The sequence below is a fragment of the Pelodiscus sinensis genome, chromosome 12 (genome assembly GCF_049634645.1).
Source record: "Pelodiscus sinensis isolate JC-2024 chromosome 12, ASM4963464v1, whole genome shotgun sequence".
Lineage (NCBI taxonomy): Eukaryota > Metazoa > Chordata > Testudines > Trionychidae > Pelodiscus > Pelodiscus sinensis.
This window is the reverse complement of record NC_134722.1, coordinates 7,958,521-7,977,773: the sequence shown is the minus strand read 5'-3', so window position 1 is coordinate 7,977,773 and position 19,253 is coordinate 7,958,521. Positions and strand designations below refer to the sequence as shown.

The following is a 19,253-nucleotide window of genomic DNA, read 5'->3' as shown; positions in this document are numbered from 1 at the left end:
CAAATGTGAAGCCTCATATGTTCTGCCATTCTGTGGGAATGACTCTCCCTCCTCCCCCCACTGGCTCAAGTGACACCACCTGGTATTTTTGCAAGGGCACGTGGCAAATGGCAGAGAAAGGGGTCATTGAAGTGACCCAAAAGCTAAGTGACATGACCCAGAGCTGGAAGAATGGTTCAATGTGTGAATACCTCACAGCTAACACGTTTCAAAATGTTTACACAGGGATTGCCATAAACCACACTGTATTGAACTGAGGATGCAATCCAAGCTGATGTAGCCCAGGCCTTATCTGCACCATATAATCATGGTACAGGATACAGACACGCAGGTAGTGCGACAGGAGAGAGAGAGAGAGAGAGAGGTAAAGACCGTTTCCCTTCCAGCCTTCTCTTGACACTGGGAGGGGACTGTGGGGGAGTTAGGTAATCATTTGTCACATCAAGGTCCTGGGGTTGTCTCTCTTTGCAGAGGAAACCTTGGCCATGATTGACAGCGGGGCTGTTTGGACCTGTTCCGTTGCTGTTGACAAATAATAATGAAGCTTTGTCAAGCCATAATGGATATGGATATGCCAGATTATGTGGAATCCCTGGACTCCTCTTACACCATGCTGGAGTTTGAAAACCTGCGGGTGCTGCCACCAAACACTGGTGAGATTTCTGCTCAATTCCTCTTACATAGCCCGTCACCTTTGCAGAAAAGTTGGACTCCTAGGAAAGATAGATAGGCGGTGCAGGGCAAAGGGTGGAAGGGGCAATCTTGAAGCCGATGAACCTTTGTTGCGGCTGTGGTTGTGTTCAAGCCAGAGTATGATCTTTCTCTGAAAGGCTGACATGCGATGGTGGTGCTTTGAATGGCTTATTCCGCATCCCAGTTGTCTAGGTATAGTGCAAATAAAGACCCTGCCCAGAAGAGTTTGCAACCGGTTGTGAACAATTTCAATATCTGTGGTGTTCTGTAATATGAATTCTGTCTTATTTCTAAGGAGGAGGAAAATTACTTCACACACCAAGAAAAATTGTTCTCTGACAATGACGTATGTTCTCTGACAAACGTATGGTGGGAAAAAATGTCTGTATACGTAGTTGGAGCAATTTCATCCTTATAACCACCATCTTTGTTGTTACTCATAAAATATGCTGTGAACTGGGGCCACTTATTCAAAGGTACTTAGCTAGTAAAATAACTAGACAAATGGCCGGATCACCTACCTAGGAATTGCAGTTCATTTTTAACTTTACTAAGCTTGATCCAAATCTTTTCAACACACAAAGGCACTTGGCTGTAATATGTTCTTGACCCCAGCCACCATCTGCCTTGTTCATAGAACTCCAAGAAACATGCATCGCGGTATATAGGACTACAGCATTCAGAAGTTTGTTTGATGTTGTTTTAATAGTAAACACTCTCTACAAACATTAGTCGTCTATTTCCTGGAATGTGAGGATGGACATTGTAGATTATGCAGCATAAGGCCAACCTCATAAATAAAAGTGGTTAAAACAATTAGTCCAGCCTGCGTGGATAGGCTAAGTAAGTAAAATGTCAAGAGGCTTATTTTAGTTAAGATTAATTTCTTACTGCATCACTTCTACTTACTCATTAGTGGTTTCATCAAAAGGAAATCAGGAATAATAGCGTTTTAGAGTGTGTTTTGCCAAGAACTCAAAGTTATTATGCAGGCTTACGTGAGACACAAAGGATTTCAGATCCTCTGTCCAAAAGAAAATGAAAAGGCCCAAAAGAAAATGAGAACTGTAAACTGTTCTCAAGGAAAGTTCTATGCACATCCCTTGGAAAAGGACTTTTGAAAAGTTTGGCAGCTCAAAGCTGAGTCTATCGGACTTCATGTTATTGTCACTGAACGGATTCTATTTGCTACCGTGCGTTATTCGATAGAGACATTTTGCCCTGTCATTTTACTCTTGAACAAGATACATTGTTTTTATCCATTGCACAAAATGTCCCCAAATCCAATGTAACTGTGACATAAGCCCCTGAACTTTTGAGTTTTTTTCATTATGTGAAAATTACAGGCTTGTTTTTTTTCCAAAGGCTATCTAGTTTGATATTGGGCTATTTGCCTTATTGTTAATGAATAACTGGCTCTCCCGGGAACTAGCTGTTTTGAAATTAGCTTGTTTGTCTTTGGTAAGTAGCCTCTTCTACAATTTGTAAGAATAATTTCAAAAAGAGAGGTAAAATCTCTACCCATGAAAATGTTCCCAAACCTACAGTGTTTAGGATGCATAGCTTCCTCATCAGACAATTTTAGCAATGTTTTTATGAGGTATTAAAATAGCAAAATAGTCTCACTTTAGATAATGCTTAAAAAAACAGGGAATGAGTTCAAATTAAATATATATTAATTTATTTAGGAGCCTAGTTTGTCCCCTGAAACAAATGGAAATTGGGCCCTCAATTTCAGCGGAAATAGGATAGAATAGGATCGTGTCTTCAACATATATATATAGAGAGAGAGCTTGCAAGATTCTGATCTTCTTTACAGTGGTATAAATACAATGACTTCAGTGGAGTCACTCCTAATTTGACCTGGGGTAAATGAGAGCAGAATCAGGCTCTTAATCTTCTTTCTAAAATCTACAAATCACTTAATGAAATTTAATGGCAGCAAGTTGAAAATGGAGAACAGGAAATACTGGGTCCTTTTGCAATTTATAACTAACCTGTGGAACTCACTACTGCAAGATATTATAGAAGCCTTAAGTGATTATGTTTTTTTTAAATATAAAATATAAAGATATATTTAAAAATAAAATGGGTAATCTATACTTAAATTAAAAAGAAAAAAAAATAAAATTAAAAAAATAAAGGTTCCCAGTCCCCATATTTCAAAGCAAAAAATGATCAAGAATTAAGAAAAGGTACTTATTTCCTTTGTGAAATAAATTAATATACTATATTTGGGTGGAATAGTTCTTTGAAACATATAATGTTAGTGATTCTCAGGCCATGTCTTTACTAAATGGAAGATGGACGCTGCTGTGATCCATCTTCTGGAGTTTGATTTGGTGAGTCTAGTTAAGACTTATTAAATCAACTCAGAGGGCTCCCCTGCTGAGGGTCCGTACTCCTACTACTCCAAGGAGTAAGGGAAGCCAATAGGAATATTTGGTCCCATTGGCCTCCCACTGTGAGGATGGGTGAGGGGGACACGAAAAAAAGTACATCAACTCCAGCTACGTAATTAATGTAGCTGGAATTGCATATTTTGACTTGGCCTTCCCAGTATAGACCTGTCATAAGGGAGAGAGGATACCAGACGAGCAGGAACATTGGTCTGTTCCAGTATGGCAGTGGTAGAAAGTGTTTCTTAATGGTTAAAATCATCCTAGTTTTGTGTTTGTATGTTTACAGTAGCTATGGGTAAAAGGTTATGTTCAAGGTAGCTGACTGTAGTTGTCTGTTCTTCTGTGTTAAGCTGGTGGAATTGGATACTTGTCAAATACTGTAGCAATATCAGAAGCACCTCTTGAAATTTGGCTTGCCTGTAAAATCAGTATTTTCTTTATACAGCTTATCAAATATAAATTGTACCCATGAGCTAATAAGTGGGCAATAAGTTAAGTGGAGCTAGTTAACCAAAACATGTATATATATCATGACAAACTCTAAAAGAAATGAACATTTTTCATTTATTTCAAATAGTTATGTGATTTTAATGAGCTATTTCGAAATAAAATATTTAGATTTTTAAAAAATTGTATTTTTAATTTTCCTATGGAAAAAACGATCTAGTCTTGCTTTTCTATCTCTTTGGGAAACAGGAGGAGAAGCAGAAAAGCAAGAGAGAGAATTTTTCCCAATGAGAATTAAATATTTGTCGAAAATGGGAAATTTCAAAGAAACTAGCTTTTATTGTGCAAAAAAGTTTGATTTGTCATCAAAATCTGTCATTGATCAATTTTAACCAACTCTTAGGTTAACCCTACTTACTTAGCTATGATAATTTCCGTTTACGTAAGAGAAGCCTATGAATTAATTCTGAAAGGGTGCATCTACATTGCACCCATAGCTCAAAATAAACTACGCAATTTGAGCAACATAAATTGCATAGCTTATTTCAAGTGAGTTTTGAAAAAGCTTATTTTAAAATGTGGCATTTCGAAATAAACCGCTGTTCCAAAATGTCCCTTAATCTTCGTGGAACAAAGTTTAGCGAAATAGCAAGCCCATTATTTCGAAATCTATTTCGAAATAATGGGCTTCTTTAAAAGACACGGAATAGCTATTTCGTGATACTGGAAGAATCCTGAAATAGCGCCACAGTGTGGACATACCCAATTTTCAGTTTTCTTTGTACTTTTATATATACCTGAGAAATGTGATGAACGTAGCAATGCTTAGTTCAGAAATGAAGAAAGGAATATGTTGCAGGAGTAGAAGAGAGCATTAACATTTTGTCCACTTCAGATAGAAAGAATATCACAAAAAGAAAAAAAAAAAAAAAGGAGGCGGGGAGAGGGAAAATCAATGTTCGCTTTTTCTTTTCTTTATAAACTACCTGTTCTTTTAGTGCCAACAGGAAACACTGAACCTAGGACCTCTGGAGCTTAGTGCATGAGCGTCTACAGCCTGAACTAAAATCCGGCTGCCGCTCAGCTAAGGCTGCAGAGCAGACTCATTCTTTCTCTCTGTAAGTGGTCTAAGTGCCACTCTATAGGGCAGTACCACACCCAGTAGGTGTGTTGATTACTTTTAACTGGAGAAATATTCCTGCTTGGTACAATCCTGTTTACTTTACCTTGGCTACAATTGCGTCTATTTTTTTCCTCGTAGTCCTTTATGTGGTGCTATTTTTACCCACGCACTTTCTGGGTGTGGTTCACTGTCCCATGTAGTGGCACTCACGCCACGTCCAGAGAGAAAGAATAGGTCTGCTCTACAGCCTGAGCTGAGAAGCAGCTGGCTTTTAGCTTAAACTGTAGAGGCTCAATGCACTAACCTCCAGCGGTCGCAGGTTCTATTCCACCCGTCAGTGTAACACTCCAGCACATCAGAGATTTCAATACAGTTACAATTTTTCTTGTAAATTTATACTAATCACTTTGCCAATTGCACTATAAATAAGGCTCCCATCTGTGGTGATGTTCTTTTATCTGTCATAGCATTCAGCCACCAAATTGTCTTACTCTTAAAGCAGGGGTGGGGAACCCCAAAACAAACCAAAACAAACCCTCATTGATGTGGCCCCTGACTGAGGAGGAAAAGGAAACTCCCCACGTTCCCCACTCCAGAGCCTATGGGGGTCCACACTAGTAGATTTTGTGTGTTCCAGCCCTGGGATGCGGCAGGGGAGGACTGTAGCACCAGCAGTGGGTTCCTTGATGCCGGAGGCTGGATCCAGGCAAGGCAGGGGCCCCATCTGGCCCCTGGGTGTAAGGTTCCCCACCCCTTGAAGAGTTCAACTTGCCCCTATTAAAATCTCACTCTCAGCCAAGCAGCAGTCTGACCCTTGTGTAGTCATCGTTAAGGCCAAGTCCAGCTAGTGAAGATAACTATAAAGCAATAAGAAATGTTTTGCCAGTCAGAGGGTATGTATGTCTGCATGTTCCACAGTCTATCCATCTGCTTGTAAGAAGATTTACTCATGCTCATAGGTCTCTGCTAGGTCAGATACTGTGTGGATTTAGGAACAATTAATCTAAATTGATTTTGATCTTTAAAATCCTTCAGCTTCTTGGAGGTTGCAAAGCTGATTTATAACCTATGTGAATTGCATCAGAGCAACATTACATTGCAAAATCTGAATTTGCATGGCACCATTTTGGAGCTGACAATAGTACTCACATTTTTGTGTGCCCCCAAATTTAGATTTACAAATGGAAACTGCAAATCTGGCACATTTTACATCAGTTTTAGTGTGTACAAAATTGGCAACTAAACACAATGCACCCCTTTGGAATATGCATCTTTTCATACATCACTTTAGGTGCATATACAGTTTTTAAAAAGGTGACCTATTATGTCTTTGCAGTGATCTAAGTCCTGCATGGGGCCTGGAAGGAAGACTTTACCTATTAACCTTCTTTAGGTATCCACTTTATCATTAGTGGAAGTAGATCTTTAAAGCAAAATTTGGATCTCAAGTGAATTCTGAGCCCAAGTACAAATTTTGGGGCATTCAAACCTTGGATGTTGATAAAGGCTCATTTTCCTTTTTATGTATTGTTTGTATTCCAGTAGCATGCAATGGCCTCCCCTCCAACTCATCGGATGACATGGTGCTTTCTACTTTTGTTAGTCTCAAAGCTTGGTCTACACTGGGGCTTTATTTTGAAATAACTCGTCACTCTAGGTCAAATTTATAAGTGGAGCATCCACATTGCTAAGCCCGTTACTTTGAAATAACGGGCCATGGAATTTGAAATCTGTACTCCTGCTTTTCATCGGGAATAACGCTAATTCTGAAATAGTTATAGTGAAGTAACAGTAGTGTGGACATGCCAGTGCCCCTATTTTGAAATAACTCCCTCTCAGAGAAATTCAAACTAATTATTCCCCAGAGCTTCCTGGCATTCTAAGTCCTAGGTAGCGTGTCCACATTAACGGAACCTGATTCACACTAATTTTGAGGTTTCCCCCTAGTGCGAACATGCTAGTTCGCTTTTGTTAAATCAGGAGTTAAGTTGAATTTACTAATTTCAAAATAGTTTCCTAGTGTAGACATGGCCTAAGGTGCCACAGGACCACTCATTGGTTTTAATGGTCTTCACCACCATCTGAGCCCCAAACTAAATAAACAAAACTAAAAGGTTGTGGGGGGGGGGGGGAGGGGGGAATGTGACTATCCAAGGTCAAGTGGCAGGTCACTAGGCAAGATGAGAAATTAAATCTAGGTAGCATAAGTCTTACAAGGAGCAGTAGCTAAGTAATTAAGGCCCTCGACTGCAATCACAAAAGTCATGGATTTGTTTCTTGCTCAGACTCACACTGAATCCTGCTCACCCCCCTGCAGAATGGGTACCAGATCCCTAAGGCTTGGGAAGTCACAGATGGTTAGACGTGATGGTAGGTGCATCGCTCCCTTGCGTATTGTTGGTTGTGGGAACAGACCTGTTGAATCATATCAGAGAGAAAAGCCATTTAAGGCAAGCTGTGATCTTCAGTCTCAACCACAAGACCACCCTTCCTCTCCTTTGCTATAACTGCGTAATTTAATGTCTTCCTTTCAGCCATGCTTTGCTATTGACTTTTACACAGAATTGACTTACTGACTTATACACCGAATAGACCAGTGCTCATTTCTGGTCTCCCATCTAGACCTGCACTTTCCTGACTGAGGGTTTCAGACAATTTTTTAGATATTAGGCTAGGCTATAAATTTCCAGATCTTATGTTGATGATACATGCCATCTGAATCTCAGGCAAGTCTTGGACTTTGAGAGTAATTTTTCTGCCAGACAATTTTGGCAGTGAGTACATTTCAGTGATGCTCCCTGAGAGTAGACTGATGTTTTGATGCAATGACCCTTTTGTTCTGCCCAGAAACCATCCAGAACTAGGATCAGCTTTTCAGACTGTATCTAATGATTAGTCTTTGTTTAGCAAGAAGAATGTAGCTAATGGAGTTTTTTCAAAGCCCAACAGATGTCTCACAGGAAAAGTGTATGACAAGTTTTGTTTAAAGACAATACGGTGATATGATGGAGACAAGCAACTATAACTGTTACACAATGCTGTGATTTTGTACTTGATATAGGTCCTCTAGTGACGACGTATCTCTGCCTTTCTTTCAGTCCAACCCCAAGCAACCCCACATAGATGTAGGTTGGAAATCCAGATCAGGTCCAATGTTTGCAACGTGAGCACGTTGTCTGGTAATGTTTTCATGAAAACAGGACTTTTTTGCTGTTCATTTTCTCCTCCGTATTCAGAGTCAGTCGGTAGTTTGTGACAGAGGTATAAATAGTGTTTTGACATCTGTACTTACCCTGGCTGAACTGCTAACTACTGACAACCAGATCACTATTATCTTCTGAATAGGACACGTCATTGCACACGGTGACCTGGACTTTGGACTGAGTTACACTGCATTGGGTTAATGAATCCCAGCCTAAGTTACAGCTCCGTAATTCTATTCAAGTCAGTAGTGTTTTTCTGGGTGTAAATTAGGGCAGAATTTGATCCATTAACTCCAAATAGATTGAATCATGAAACTTCTGAGATGCCCTATGGGTGTTTCAGCCAGAGGGAGACGCTGTGATGAATCATGAGAGGTATAATCTGGCCAGAACTGCGAGGACAGGGCCTCCAGAACTACAGCCCTCACGAGGCAGAGATTAATGTCAACTTGAAACAAAACAAAATGTTTAATTTTCATTTTCCCAATGGAACATTCTTCCAACTTGTCTCATGGAAACGTTTGATTTCGATGAAACCTCCTCTTCCAATGAGAATTGTTCATTAACAATTTTTTTTGGCCAGTTCTAATGATCATGAACAATCTGGCTATATTTAAAAAAACAATAGTCGTTCTTTGTATATAAAGGGCCAGATTCTGCTATACTTACTCACTTTAAGTAAAGCCTTGTTCAGTGAAAATCACTGGAACTGCTGTTGAGGTGAGTAACGCTAGAAGAACTGGGCCAAAAAAATATCTAAAACCAAGCACTGAAGCCTTAGCCTGAGCAAAACTCTGAGGCCTGGTCTACATTACATGGGAAGGTCAAAGTAAGATATGCAAATCTAGCAATGTAAATTATGTAGCTGGAGTCAGTGTATCTTACATCGCATTTCTGTGCTGTCCACACAGCAGGAGGCCAACAGGAGTAAATGTTTCCATTGGCTTCCCTTACTCCTCATGAGGAGCAGGAGTACTGGTGCTGACATGGATGCCCTTTGAGTTAATCTAGTGGGTCTATACTATATCCAGTAAATCGAACCATGGAAGCTCAACCACTGCAGCATCTATCTTCGGTGTAGTGTAGACATGCACTCATTAACTCAGGGTCAAGCAGTGAAACCCTTACTCACATTGTGAACAGTTTCTCACCTAGTGACTGCCACACAATTACTCTTGGGCGTAAAAGCTCTCTGGGGTTTCACAGTCTAGCCTTTTGATGGGATATTAGCTTTTAAGAACTGGGCTCTACTGAAAACCAAAAAGCCCTCTGGATCCAAATTCTGTCCTGAGTTGCCTTGCTCCAACTCCTCTGAAGTCAATGTAGGCTGCATGGGTGTAACGAAAAGAAATGGCTTCCTTAATTATAATTTTTGTCGTGCAATTGTTTTTTTTACTGGAACTCAAAATCAAATAGCCAATGAGACTGTTTATTGCAGCCAGGGTAACCATATGCTTTCCCAGCAAAGAAGTAGGTGGATTGTGAAGCTGTATTGACATTTAGCTAATATTGACAACATACAGCATACTGGAGATATTGTTCCAATGGAGTTCATTCTATGTTGAACACTCACAAATGTAAGATTGGCAAGATGAATACAAACTTGGGTTATCTGCTGCCTAAGGGCTTTCCCTTGAGAGAAAATGAGCACCTTCTCCAAAATGCTGACCATTCACCACCTATAGACATCAGTGAAAGCTGAGGGCACTGCACCCCATAGAATTTGAAAAGTAGTGAATTGCTATTTCTGCACATACTATTGGCTAAGGATTATGCACATACATATTGTTATTATTACAGGCTGAACTTCTCTAGTCTGGCATCCTTAGGACCTGACCACAAACTATGTACTCCACTCAAAAACTGGGCAATTCTTATTGCAGAAAATTAATTTTTCTCATTGTATCCAGGGGTAAAATAAACAGATACAGGTGGAACCTCTCTAGTCCTGGACCACAGGAGGACAGTAATGTCTATCAGCATGACCAACATTTCTTCTGCTTACTGTGCTCTGAGAAGACATTTAGGGGTAAATTAGAGCTAAATAACAGCACAGAACACTGAGAGCCAAGACTGGTGGCTGTAAACAAACTTTATGAGACCACGGGAAACTTGGCTCCACCCCTAATAAATGGATACCCAGATAACTAAAACTATGCTGGACCACAGAAGTTGCAGACATCTGGACTACAGAGATTCAATCTGTATTATGCTATCTTTTATCCCACATCCCATTCTATGGCTTACTTGTTTGCCTCATCCATCTGTTATACCTTGTCTCTTAGCTGATAAATATTTTGGGGCCAGTGCTGTTATTTATTATGTTTATACAATATCTAGCATATTGGGGCACGGACCTATTTGATCACTAAGTATTACCACATAATAAATAGCAATTAAGTCATTAAAGCTGGTAGAAATGTATTGGGTGAAAAAGGAATTTTGATAAAAATATATAGCTTTTCATCAAAAACAAATGTCATGTTGGAATTTTTGGTAAAAAAAAATTCAATTTGCAATAAAAATGTTTGGATTTTTGGTAAAAATGTTCAGTTTTTGAAAACTAAAGGCTTTTAGATTTTTACGGGACAAAATTTTTTTCATGTGATATTTTGATGACAATGAAGTACATTTCTTTTTAAAATATCACTTATAAAACAATCTGGAATTTTCTGACTAGCACTGATAGTCATCCAGTATAACTGGGAAGAACCAGATCCTAATTGTATGCATTACAGATTTGCAAGTATTCCAAGTTTTAATTGAAGATTAAGACTGAAGATCCAGAAAACATGATTTATGAAGGATTAGGCCTCAGATGGAGTAGTGTGTCTAGCTCTGGGTACCAGAGGAAAGATGTGGAGAAATTGGAGAAGGTGCAGAGAAGAGCAACAGGAATGATTAAAGGTCTAGAAAACATGACCTATGAGGGAAGACTGAAAGAATTGGGGGTTTTTAGTTTAGAAAGAAGACTGAGGGGGGCATGATAGCAGCTTTTAAGTACTTAAAAGGGTTGTCACAAGGAGGAGGGAGAAAAATTGTTCCGCTCAGCCTCTGAAGATAGGACAAGAAGCAATTGGCTTAAACTGCAGCAAGGGAGGTTTAGGTTGGACATTAGGAAAAACTTTCTGGAACGGCAGTTACGCACTGGAATAAATTGCCTAGGGAGGTTGTAGAAAATCCATCACTGGAAAATTTTAAGAGCAGGTAAGAGAAGCATGTGTCAGGGATGGTAGATGGTGCATGGTTCAGCCATGAGATCTCTTGAGGTCCCTTCCAGTTCCAGCATTCTATGATTCTTTTCTTCAGCGACCCATGTTACCTCTTCCTGTTCAGGTCTGCTTTCCTCTCTAGGGTTTTCTCCCTCTTCAGCATACTATAAACTGAGGTTCTCCCCACCCCACACTGATTTGATCCTGGGAGGTGCTGAATGTCCTCACATCCTGTACATTTTGATGATCTCACCACATAATGGAGTCAGGCAGCAGACACTGCTGGGCCACGAACCGCTGGTTGCCGGGCCACGGCAGCTCTGGGAAGCTGGGGGACACGGCCCAGCGCCACCCCTTCCGCCGCAGCTCTCAGGAGTGGTGTGTCCTGCCCTGCCTCTCAGCTCCGGACAGCAGCAGAGTTCCTCCTGGATGCAGAAGAGTGGTTTGCTGTGTGCTGGAAGGGCCGCGTGGAGCCTGGCACAACAGCCTTAGAGCGGGCGCAACCCGGGCAGGAGCGCTCAGCTGGCAGCTGGGAGGCAGCGCAGGACTAGGTGAGGGGGGTGGGGCAGGCATTGAGGATTATGGGGCGGGGATAGTGCTGAAGGACTCTGGGGATGGAGGGCTCTAAGAAGCGGGGGGCAAGTACTTGGGGAGCTCTAAGGAGGGAGGGGCTCTAAAAGGTGAGGGGCTGACACTGGGGGGCACTGGGACATCTCGGGAGGGGAGCTGGCATTGGGCACTTCGGGGGTGGGGCTAGTCGTATGGGCTATGTGAGCAGGGCTGGCACTGGGGGGCTCTGTGGATGGGGCTAATACTGGGAACTGGGAGCTGGAACTGGGGTGGGGTTCTGGGAGGTTGGGTGCAGTGGGGTTCTGGAAACAGGAGGCTGGCACTGGGGGTCTGGTGGTAGTGGAGCTCTACAGGGTGGGGGGCAGCCACTGAGGCATTTGGGATGGGAGGCTGGCACTGAGGGGCTCTGAGCGCAGGAGGCTGGCATTGGGGGGTTTTGGTGCCGGGGACTCTGGGTCAGTGCCTGGTACTGGAGATTATTGGAGGGGTTGGAGACTCTAGGGATTAGGTCTTGTGCTGGGGGGCTTAGAGGGTTGGGGCATACCCTAGCCCTGGCCCCCAGAGCTGCCACGAACAGCCAGCGTCATCTGCAGCAGCCACCTGCCATGTGGAGACTGCCAGAGCTGAAGCAGGCTGTTCTCAGCGGATCTGGGGCTGGGGCTTTTGTTGGACATTTTACTTGCATATTTGCATATCCATTGTTTACATAATGAATATGCAAATAACATGATACTGGTCCGCCAATAGGTGGTGAATGGATTTGTTGGTCCGTGGGATGAAAAAGGTTGGGAACCACTGCGATAGACCTAGAAACACTGTTCTGACTCATGCTAACAGCAACATTCCACCTGGCTACCCCTGTGGAAGAAATCTTCATCATCTGGGTCTTTTCCAAAGTGTCTCATTTCCAGACCGGACCCTAAATTACCAAGATTAAGTGGAAGGCTGGTTGTGTGGTCAAAGTCCATGAAGAATTTTCAGAAAATACATGTCAGGGCCAAATTTTCACAGCGATGTCAGTTCACTCTCTGAAACTTGTGCCTGTGAGTTTAACGAGTGGAAACGGTGGCAACGATCGGTCTCCTGTCAAGGTTAATGAGTCTTTCCGTGGACCTTCAGGGGAGCTTTCTGGGAGGTTAGGCTGTTAGATGTGGCTTCTGGGAAGAAATGTAGACATTGTTTTCAACAAAATGGCCCTATGCACATCCTTATTGCACCTCCCTAAACTCTGGTTCAGCAACATCCACGGTCCGGGATCACAGATGTTCCAGGCCAGAGAGCCCCCGAGGCCGGGACTCAGACAGCAGAACTGTCAGCAGGTGGGAGCTCTGTCTGGTGGGGCTGGCAGCAGCCCGGCAGGGAAGCCATAGCCAGAGCCACATGACAGCGTGGCACGGAAGCAGTAGCAACTCAGCAGGCAGCCAAGCTGGGACCAGCAGCAGGCATCCTGGCCAGGACCAGTGGCAGGTGACCAGCTGGGACTGGAGGACTGGCCTGTGGCAGGTTAGGGGATTAGGGAGCTGGTAGCAAGGGACCTCCTCTGGTCTGGCAAATCCCCTCATTTGGGACTAGTCAGGTCCCAAGAGTGCTGGCCCAGGGAGGTCCAAGCTGTAGTATACTGAAGGTCCTGAAAATGGTACAGGATCACCTCTAGGTAGAAGCAATGATGGAGAGGTGGGGTGTGTCCACCTGTGTAGGGTGGCGGGTGGGTGTGTACAATTAGGAGCATATTTCAATGCTTTCTTTTCACCTTGGTGCCTGCTGAAAAGACCTAACCGACTCTATGTCCGGTCTGCAGAAGCCATCGCCGCAGAGTCGACGAACGCCAGCCTGCAAGGCGGCAACAGCATCAGCTCCTTGTGCTCCATCTGCGGGGACCGCGCCACCGGGAAACATTACGGGGCTTCCAGCTGCGATGGCTGCAAAGGGTTCTTCCGAAGAAGCGTCCGCAAGAATCACGTCTATTCGTGCAGGTATTGAACACGGCGGGGCTTTGCCACTGTAAGCGCCTGGGGGCAGGAACCATCTCTTCCTGCATCTCTGTGCTGTGCCTGGTGCAATGTGGTCTCTGCCTCAGTTTGGGCCACAGGCAGGGAATAATATGAACAAAAATGCAGGTTGCACCTCTGTAAACCTGGACTCTCTCAGGATCAGAGACTCCTGGTGCGCTGCTGGGAGTGGGGGTAGAGGGGCTAGGAGCCCAGAGTCCTGCAGAGGGGGCAGGAGCATGGCGTGCAGCCCAGCTGGGCTGCTTGGGGGGTCAGGAAGTTGCCGCACTGCCAGAGGGAGGCATGGGGAGGGATCCAAGAAGCCTGGTGTGCGGCTTAGGTGGGCTGAAGAGGGGGGAAGAAAACTCAGTGGGGGGGCAGGGCAGAGGCTGGGGCAGGCAGCAGGTTGGCCATAAATGACCTCCCCTGGTTTGGCAAAATCCCTCATCCAGGACCTGCCAGGTCTCAAGGGTGCCCAGCCAGGGAGGTCCAACCTGCATAATGAAATCTGGTTTTCTGAGCACAGGATTGGGAGCAGGGAATTCCTGAATTCTAGATCCCTCTCTGCATTTGATACCTTCTGTTCCCTGAAATAGTCCTGGGTGGTTTTTTCCCCTCACTTTCCCCACCGGTAAAGTGGGAGACAATTATATCCCCAGAGAACACGTGAGGACTGGTTAATTTGTGTTGAGCATTAAATATTATTATCGGGTTCTTACGGGTAGTTTTGACCCAATAATCTTAGGCAGTGCCACAGCAGTCGCGAGCCAACGTTCTGCAACCTGGTTTCTAAACAGGGTGAATATTAAATTTTCTTAGTGTTAATTAAAATTAACCCCCTAACCCAGTCACCTCCGAAGCCTGCCCCTTTCTCTTGTCTTGTTTTATTTTTTTTTAACGCACAAAAGCTTGCATAGGGCCATACATCAATTATTTTACAGCCCCCCATGTGACAAAAATGGGGCAGCTATGATTCACCCACATTCTGGCAGGCAGGAGTATATGCAAGAGGATTATTTACCAGAAAGGGGTCATAAACTATACAGCAGTTATCTTAGTTGACCTTAGAAAGATGATGTTTACTTACAAGAAGGAACAACAGTATAGGGGATTATTCATAGAGAACTGGCGCTTGGGAAGTTTCATTCTGCTGCAGCGATATTCTTCAGGTAAGGGAGTCCCAGACCTGTAAAAACACTTGCCCCCCTGTTTTGTTGTAGGAGAACCTGCTTATAAGGCATTTGTCACTGCCCGATCTTCCAGCCTCAGAAGTCAGTGGGTTTGGTGGAGTGTACTGTCCCCCATCAATCATTATTAATCCTAGCAGGAAAATGGAAATCTTGTTGGATTTCTCAGAATCTGCTGCTCACGTCTTCCCAAGAGCCACATACCATGTTGCTGTATTATTTTATCCCTTTGGAATCTATGAATCACAGTGTGATACTTAGCATCATAGGGAAGAGCCTTTGACTCAAATCCAATTCAATGACAAGCACCCTCCACGCATCCTGTGAACGGCTAGTTGGGCCATTCTGTCATTAGCTGAGCTGGGAGAAACATTGTTGCCAAGTCCTCAGAGAGTTCTTGGGTTGTGAATCAGGCTCTGTGCCATTCTGTGAAACCTCCCCTGCTTTTACAAGGAATGTTTTCTGGCCAGACGGGACCAAGTGGTCCTGGGGCAAGATGTGTATGGTGGTGGCTGTGCACACCAAAAAGGGGCGGAGCCTTGGGCAGAAGGGGCGGGACCTCAGGCAGTCAGCTCACAGAGATGCCCAGACTGCGGCACGCCCCCCCACCACCCCCTTACTGCTGTGTGGGGCCAATAGAGGCTGTCAGCTCCCGTCACCAAGATCATCTTCTAAAACAAACAAGCCAGGGCAAGGGACATGGTAAAAACCAGGCTCCAGCCTCCAGATCTTTTGTTTTTGCCAAAATCTTCAGCAGAAGAAAAACCTTCTGTATTACATCATCTAAAAACTGTGAACCAGAGTCATCTCAAAAGGGAAAAGGGAAATATTTGATTCCAAACATGTCAAAATCAAACAGCTCAGCCTCATCAGAAAGTTCAGCTCCACGTATTGTCAGGGTGAAATGTTAGAATCAGCACAATCCCACCAAACATTTCACTACCGATGCATCAGTATTTCCCAAATCCTGAAATTTTCTACCTGGTGCCCTCTTCACTCATGCCCAGTAGCTAGGACAGTTGCTAGGTTTCTGACAGACCTGGGTTCTAATCCCAGATCTATTAGCAACCTGAGGGGAAGCAGTTTGCCCAGGGTCACCAGGGGCACATCTCTAGTTACCGGAAGATCGACGCTCCGGAGGTCGATCTTCTGGTGTTTGATTTAGTACAGACCCATAAATCAAATGCTGAGGGTAGCTCCTGCCAGCGTCCAGTACTCCTCCTTTTGAGAGGAATAAGGGAAGTTGACAGAGGCATTTGCTCCTGTTGGCCTGCCACAGTGTGGATGCACCATGGCTCAGTTTAAGGTAAGCCAACTCCAGTTACACATTTTTCGTAACTGAGGTTGCATAACTTTAGGTGACCTTCCTGGTCTAGTGTAGACCAGGCCTAGTAGGCCTGGGATTAGAACCCATGTCCATCAGAAACCTAGTTACTGTCCTCTTTCCCCTCCCACTCATTGTCCATTTATTTTGTCTATGCTACATCTTAAGTTAATGTAATTTATGTCATTCAAGGGCATAAAAAGTCCCATCCCCTCTTCCCCCCGCAAGCGACACAAATAACACCAGTGTGGACAGCACAAGGCTTTCCCCCTCCCCCAGAAGTTCCCAATAGGCACCCCTGGTGGTGGGAGAAGACTGTGCGTGCGCCACCTTCTGTCCCCAGGCCAATCAGAGCTTAGGGGCAGGGGAACATGCAAAGTCTCCTCCCATCTTGCCAGGAGCATGTGGCACTTGTAAGTGCTGTGCGCTTCCTGCTGGGGGCGGGGGAGAGGCAGGTCGGAGGAAACTTTGTGGGCTTCCCCCCACCCCCAGACCCTAATTGGCCTGGGGGCGGGAGAGCAGCAGGGCCTTCGCAGGCTGAATCAACTCGCTTGGTGGTCCAAATCCAGCCTACGGAGGCCGTTTTGCCCACCCCTGCCTTAGCTTGTACGCTCTCCAGGGCAGGGGCTATATTTCACTACCGCCTGAAGCACAATGAGCTTCTGACCTTGCTACGGTAATACACCTACTAATAACAGACAGGGCTTTTCCTCAGTATTTGCCCTCCTTTCTTCAGGTTCAGCCGACAGTGCGTGATAGACAAGGACAAGAGAAACCAGTGCAGGTACTGCCGGCTGAAGAAGTGCTTCCGGGCCGGGATGAAGAAAGAAGGTAGGCGCTGCAAGGTTGTGTGTCCTCTTGCATTTCAAAGGGATGTGCTCTCTCTCTCTCTCACCCTCCCCCACAGCAGCAGATATCACAACTGTGACAGAGCAGAAACAGGCAGCTCCCCCCAATGAGACATTTATTGCTATCTCCCTACAGAAAGACCATTATTTATTTTAGCCGCTGGGAGTGCAGGGACTTTTTTTTTCCCCTTGAAGCAGAAAGACTGTTTAGCATTTATTTTTCTAAAGGAGTGTATAGAAATTGCTTTGCCTCTGTAGAGTTAATTCACTCTACGGTACATAATAATATGAACATGGTAGGATATCCTCCATCACATGCTACAGTGCGAGTGTAGGCTTGTCATCAAAGTAAGAACCGGTGTAGCAACGGGTGTTTGGATTCTATATCTAGCTGTACTAGATGGCTTTAGCAAGGAATTTCCCCCAAAAACTTCTATTTTCCATCCCACTTTTTGTCTTATTTATAGAGACTGCAGGTTCCCATGGGCAGACATTCTCTTACTCCTCTGTTTTGGACTGGAAATGCTAGACATTTCAAAAAATTGCACATCCTGAATTGGGTTAGACAGACAGACTCTTGAAAACATTTGTGAACCAAAAATCTGGGGGGGGAGGAGGAGGGAATCAGTTTGGGTGGATCAAAATGATAATTTTGAAATGCTTCATTTTGATTTCAACCATGTTTCCTTTAGGGTACGTCTAGACTACCGGGTTTTGTCAACGGAAGTTTTGTCGACAGATACTGTCGACAAAACTTCTGTCGACAAAGAGCGTCCAGACACATTGAGTTCTGTCGACAAAGCAAGCTGCTTTGTCGACAGAACCCCGTAGTCTAGACGCAACACTACAGGCAATAACACCTTCTGTCGACAGAACTCTGTCGACAGAAGGCGTTATGCCTCGTAAAATGAGGTTTACCAGCGTCGACAAAACTGCTGAGTTCTGTCGACGTTATGTCGACAGAACTCAGCGGTAGTGTAGACGCTGGTATAGTTTTGTTGACAAAAGTCCACTTTTGTCGACAAAACTCAGTAGTCTAGACACACCCTTAAAAAAAAAAAAAAAGCTTGTTCAGGTTACTTTACAAAAGGTCTAGAAGCAAAAAGCAATGTGGACTTAAAACAAAAGTCCTGGTTCAATATTAGTTTCAGTGCTGTTTGAGCTGTTTTGGTCCTAGCATATTGGAGGGGTAGGGCAGATGACACCATACAACTCACAGGGCAACACTTCATAAAACAATCACTTTATATACAACCTCTGTCCTCATCAAAGAAACCCAGCCGACCCTAAGTGCTGCCTGGAGAGGGCTCTGGCAGTGATTTAAAGGGCCAGGAACCCCAGCCACCACTGTTTCCGTTGTTCCTCTCCTTCCAGCTCTCTATCAGCAGTCCTGAACTAAACACTCTGTTCCATCTTGGCTTTTCTGTGGCCCTCTGAGCACTTCTCTCAGCAGGGGAAAGAGTTCTGTGCAGCTCAAAAGCTTGTCTCTTTCCCCTCCTGAAGTTGTTTCTTGCCTCTCTAGTTCAACACTGCCACCTTGCCCCCTAGCTCAAGACTGTCCACATGGGATGTTTCAACATTTGCAAAACCATCTCAACCAAAATAGCCTTGGCTCTGGTGTGTCAACCAACCTGATGTTGTTTCATGAAGGGTTCTGCTTTCCATGAATCATCATCTTCCAAGAAGTCGTTCTGTCAGAAGATTCCTGACCCTAATACACATAACAACATGTGCTTGCTTCAGAGTAGGGTGTTGATATTTGACTGACTCACGGAGCCCTGGGTGGATGCAAAATTTATATCGGCATCCACATCTAAACAAATGATATGTGGATATCTGTATCCACGCCCGCAGATGTGGATAACCTCAGCTAGGAAGTGGATATCTGCACCTTTGCAGGGTTCTAGATAATAAATTTATATCTGCAAAGCGATCCGTGGACATAAAGTGAATAGCTGTGGAGTTGCAGGGCTCAGTGGATGAGCTGGTGGTCTATGCCGATGCCTCTATGAATGGGTTACTACTGGACTCAGGGGTGCTGCAGAAGCGTAAACTTGGTTATTTCATAGCAGTCCAGGGCTGCTCTGGTTTGTGTGCCACACCAACATGACGCGAGCGCTACCAAAGACAAGTAGGTCTTGATCATGCACCCATTGAAATAGATGGTGAAACAGCTATTGGCTTTACTGGAACAAGCTGAAGGCCCTCGTTAGTATTTCTATCGTACTCGTTAGTATTGCGATCATACTTGGCATC

The 19,253-nt window shown here is 44.2% G+C and overlaps 1 protein-coding gene across 2 annotated transcripts in view; it reads left to right on the top strand.

The window, feature by feature from the left end:
• Positions 1-404: 404 nt before the first annotated feature.
• The window catches only part of LOC102453378 (hepatocyte nuclear factor 4-beta-like), a 51,796-nt gene continuing 32,947 nt past the window's right edge, over positions 405-19,253 (top strand). The window contains exons 1-3 of one of the 2 annotated variants that reach the window (XM_006137354.4): positions 405-653; positions 13,449-13,623; positions 16,886-16,980. In XM_006137354.4, the coding sequence (XP_006137416.1) occupies positions 539-653; positions 13,449-13,623; positions 16,886-16,980 (385 nt within the window). In that variant the 5' untranslated portion in view covers positions 405-538. Of the gene's footprint in view, positions 654-6,957; positions 7,036-13,448; positions 13,624-16,885; positions 16,981-19,253 lie in introns of those variants that run through there. The other variant, XM_075939973.1, reaches the window with a different exon arrangement.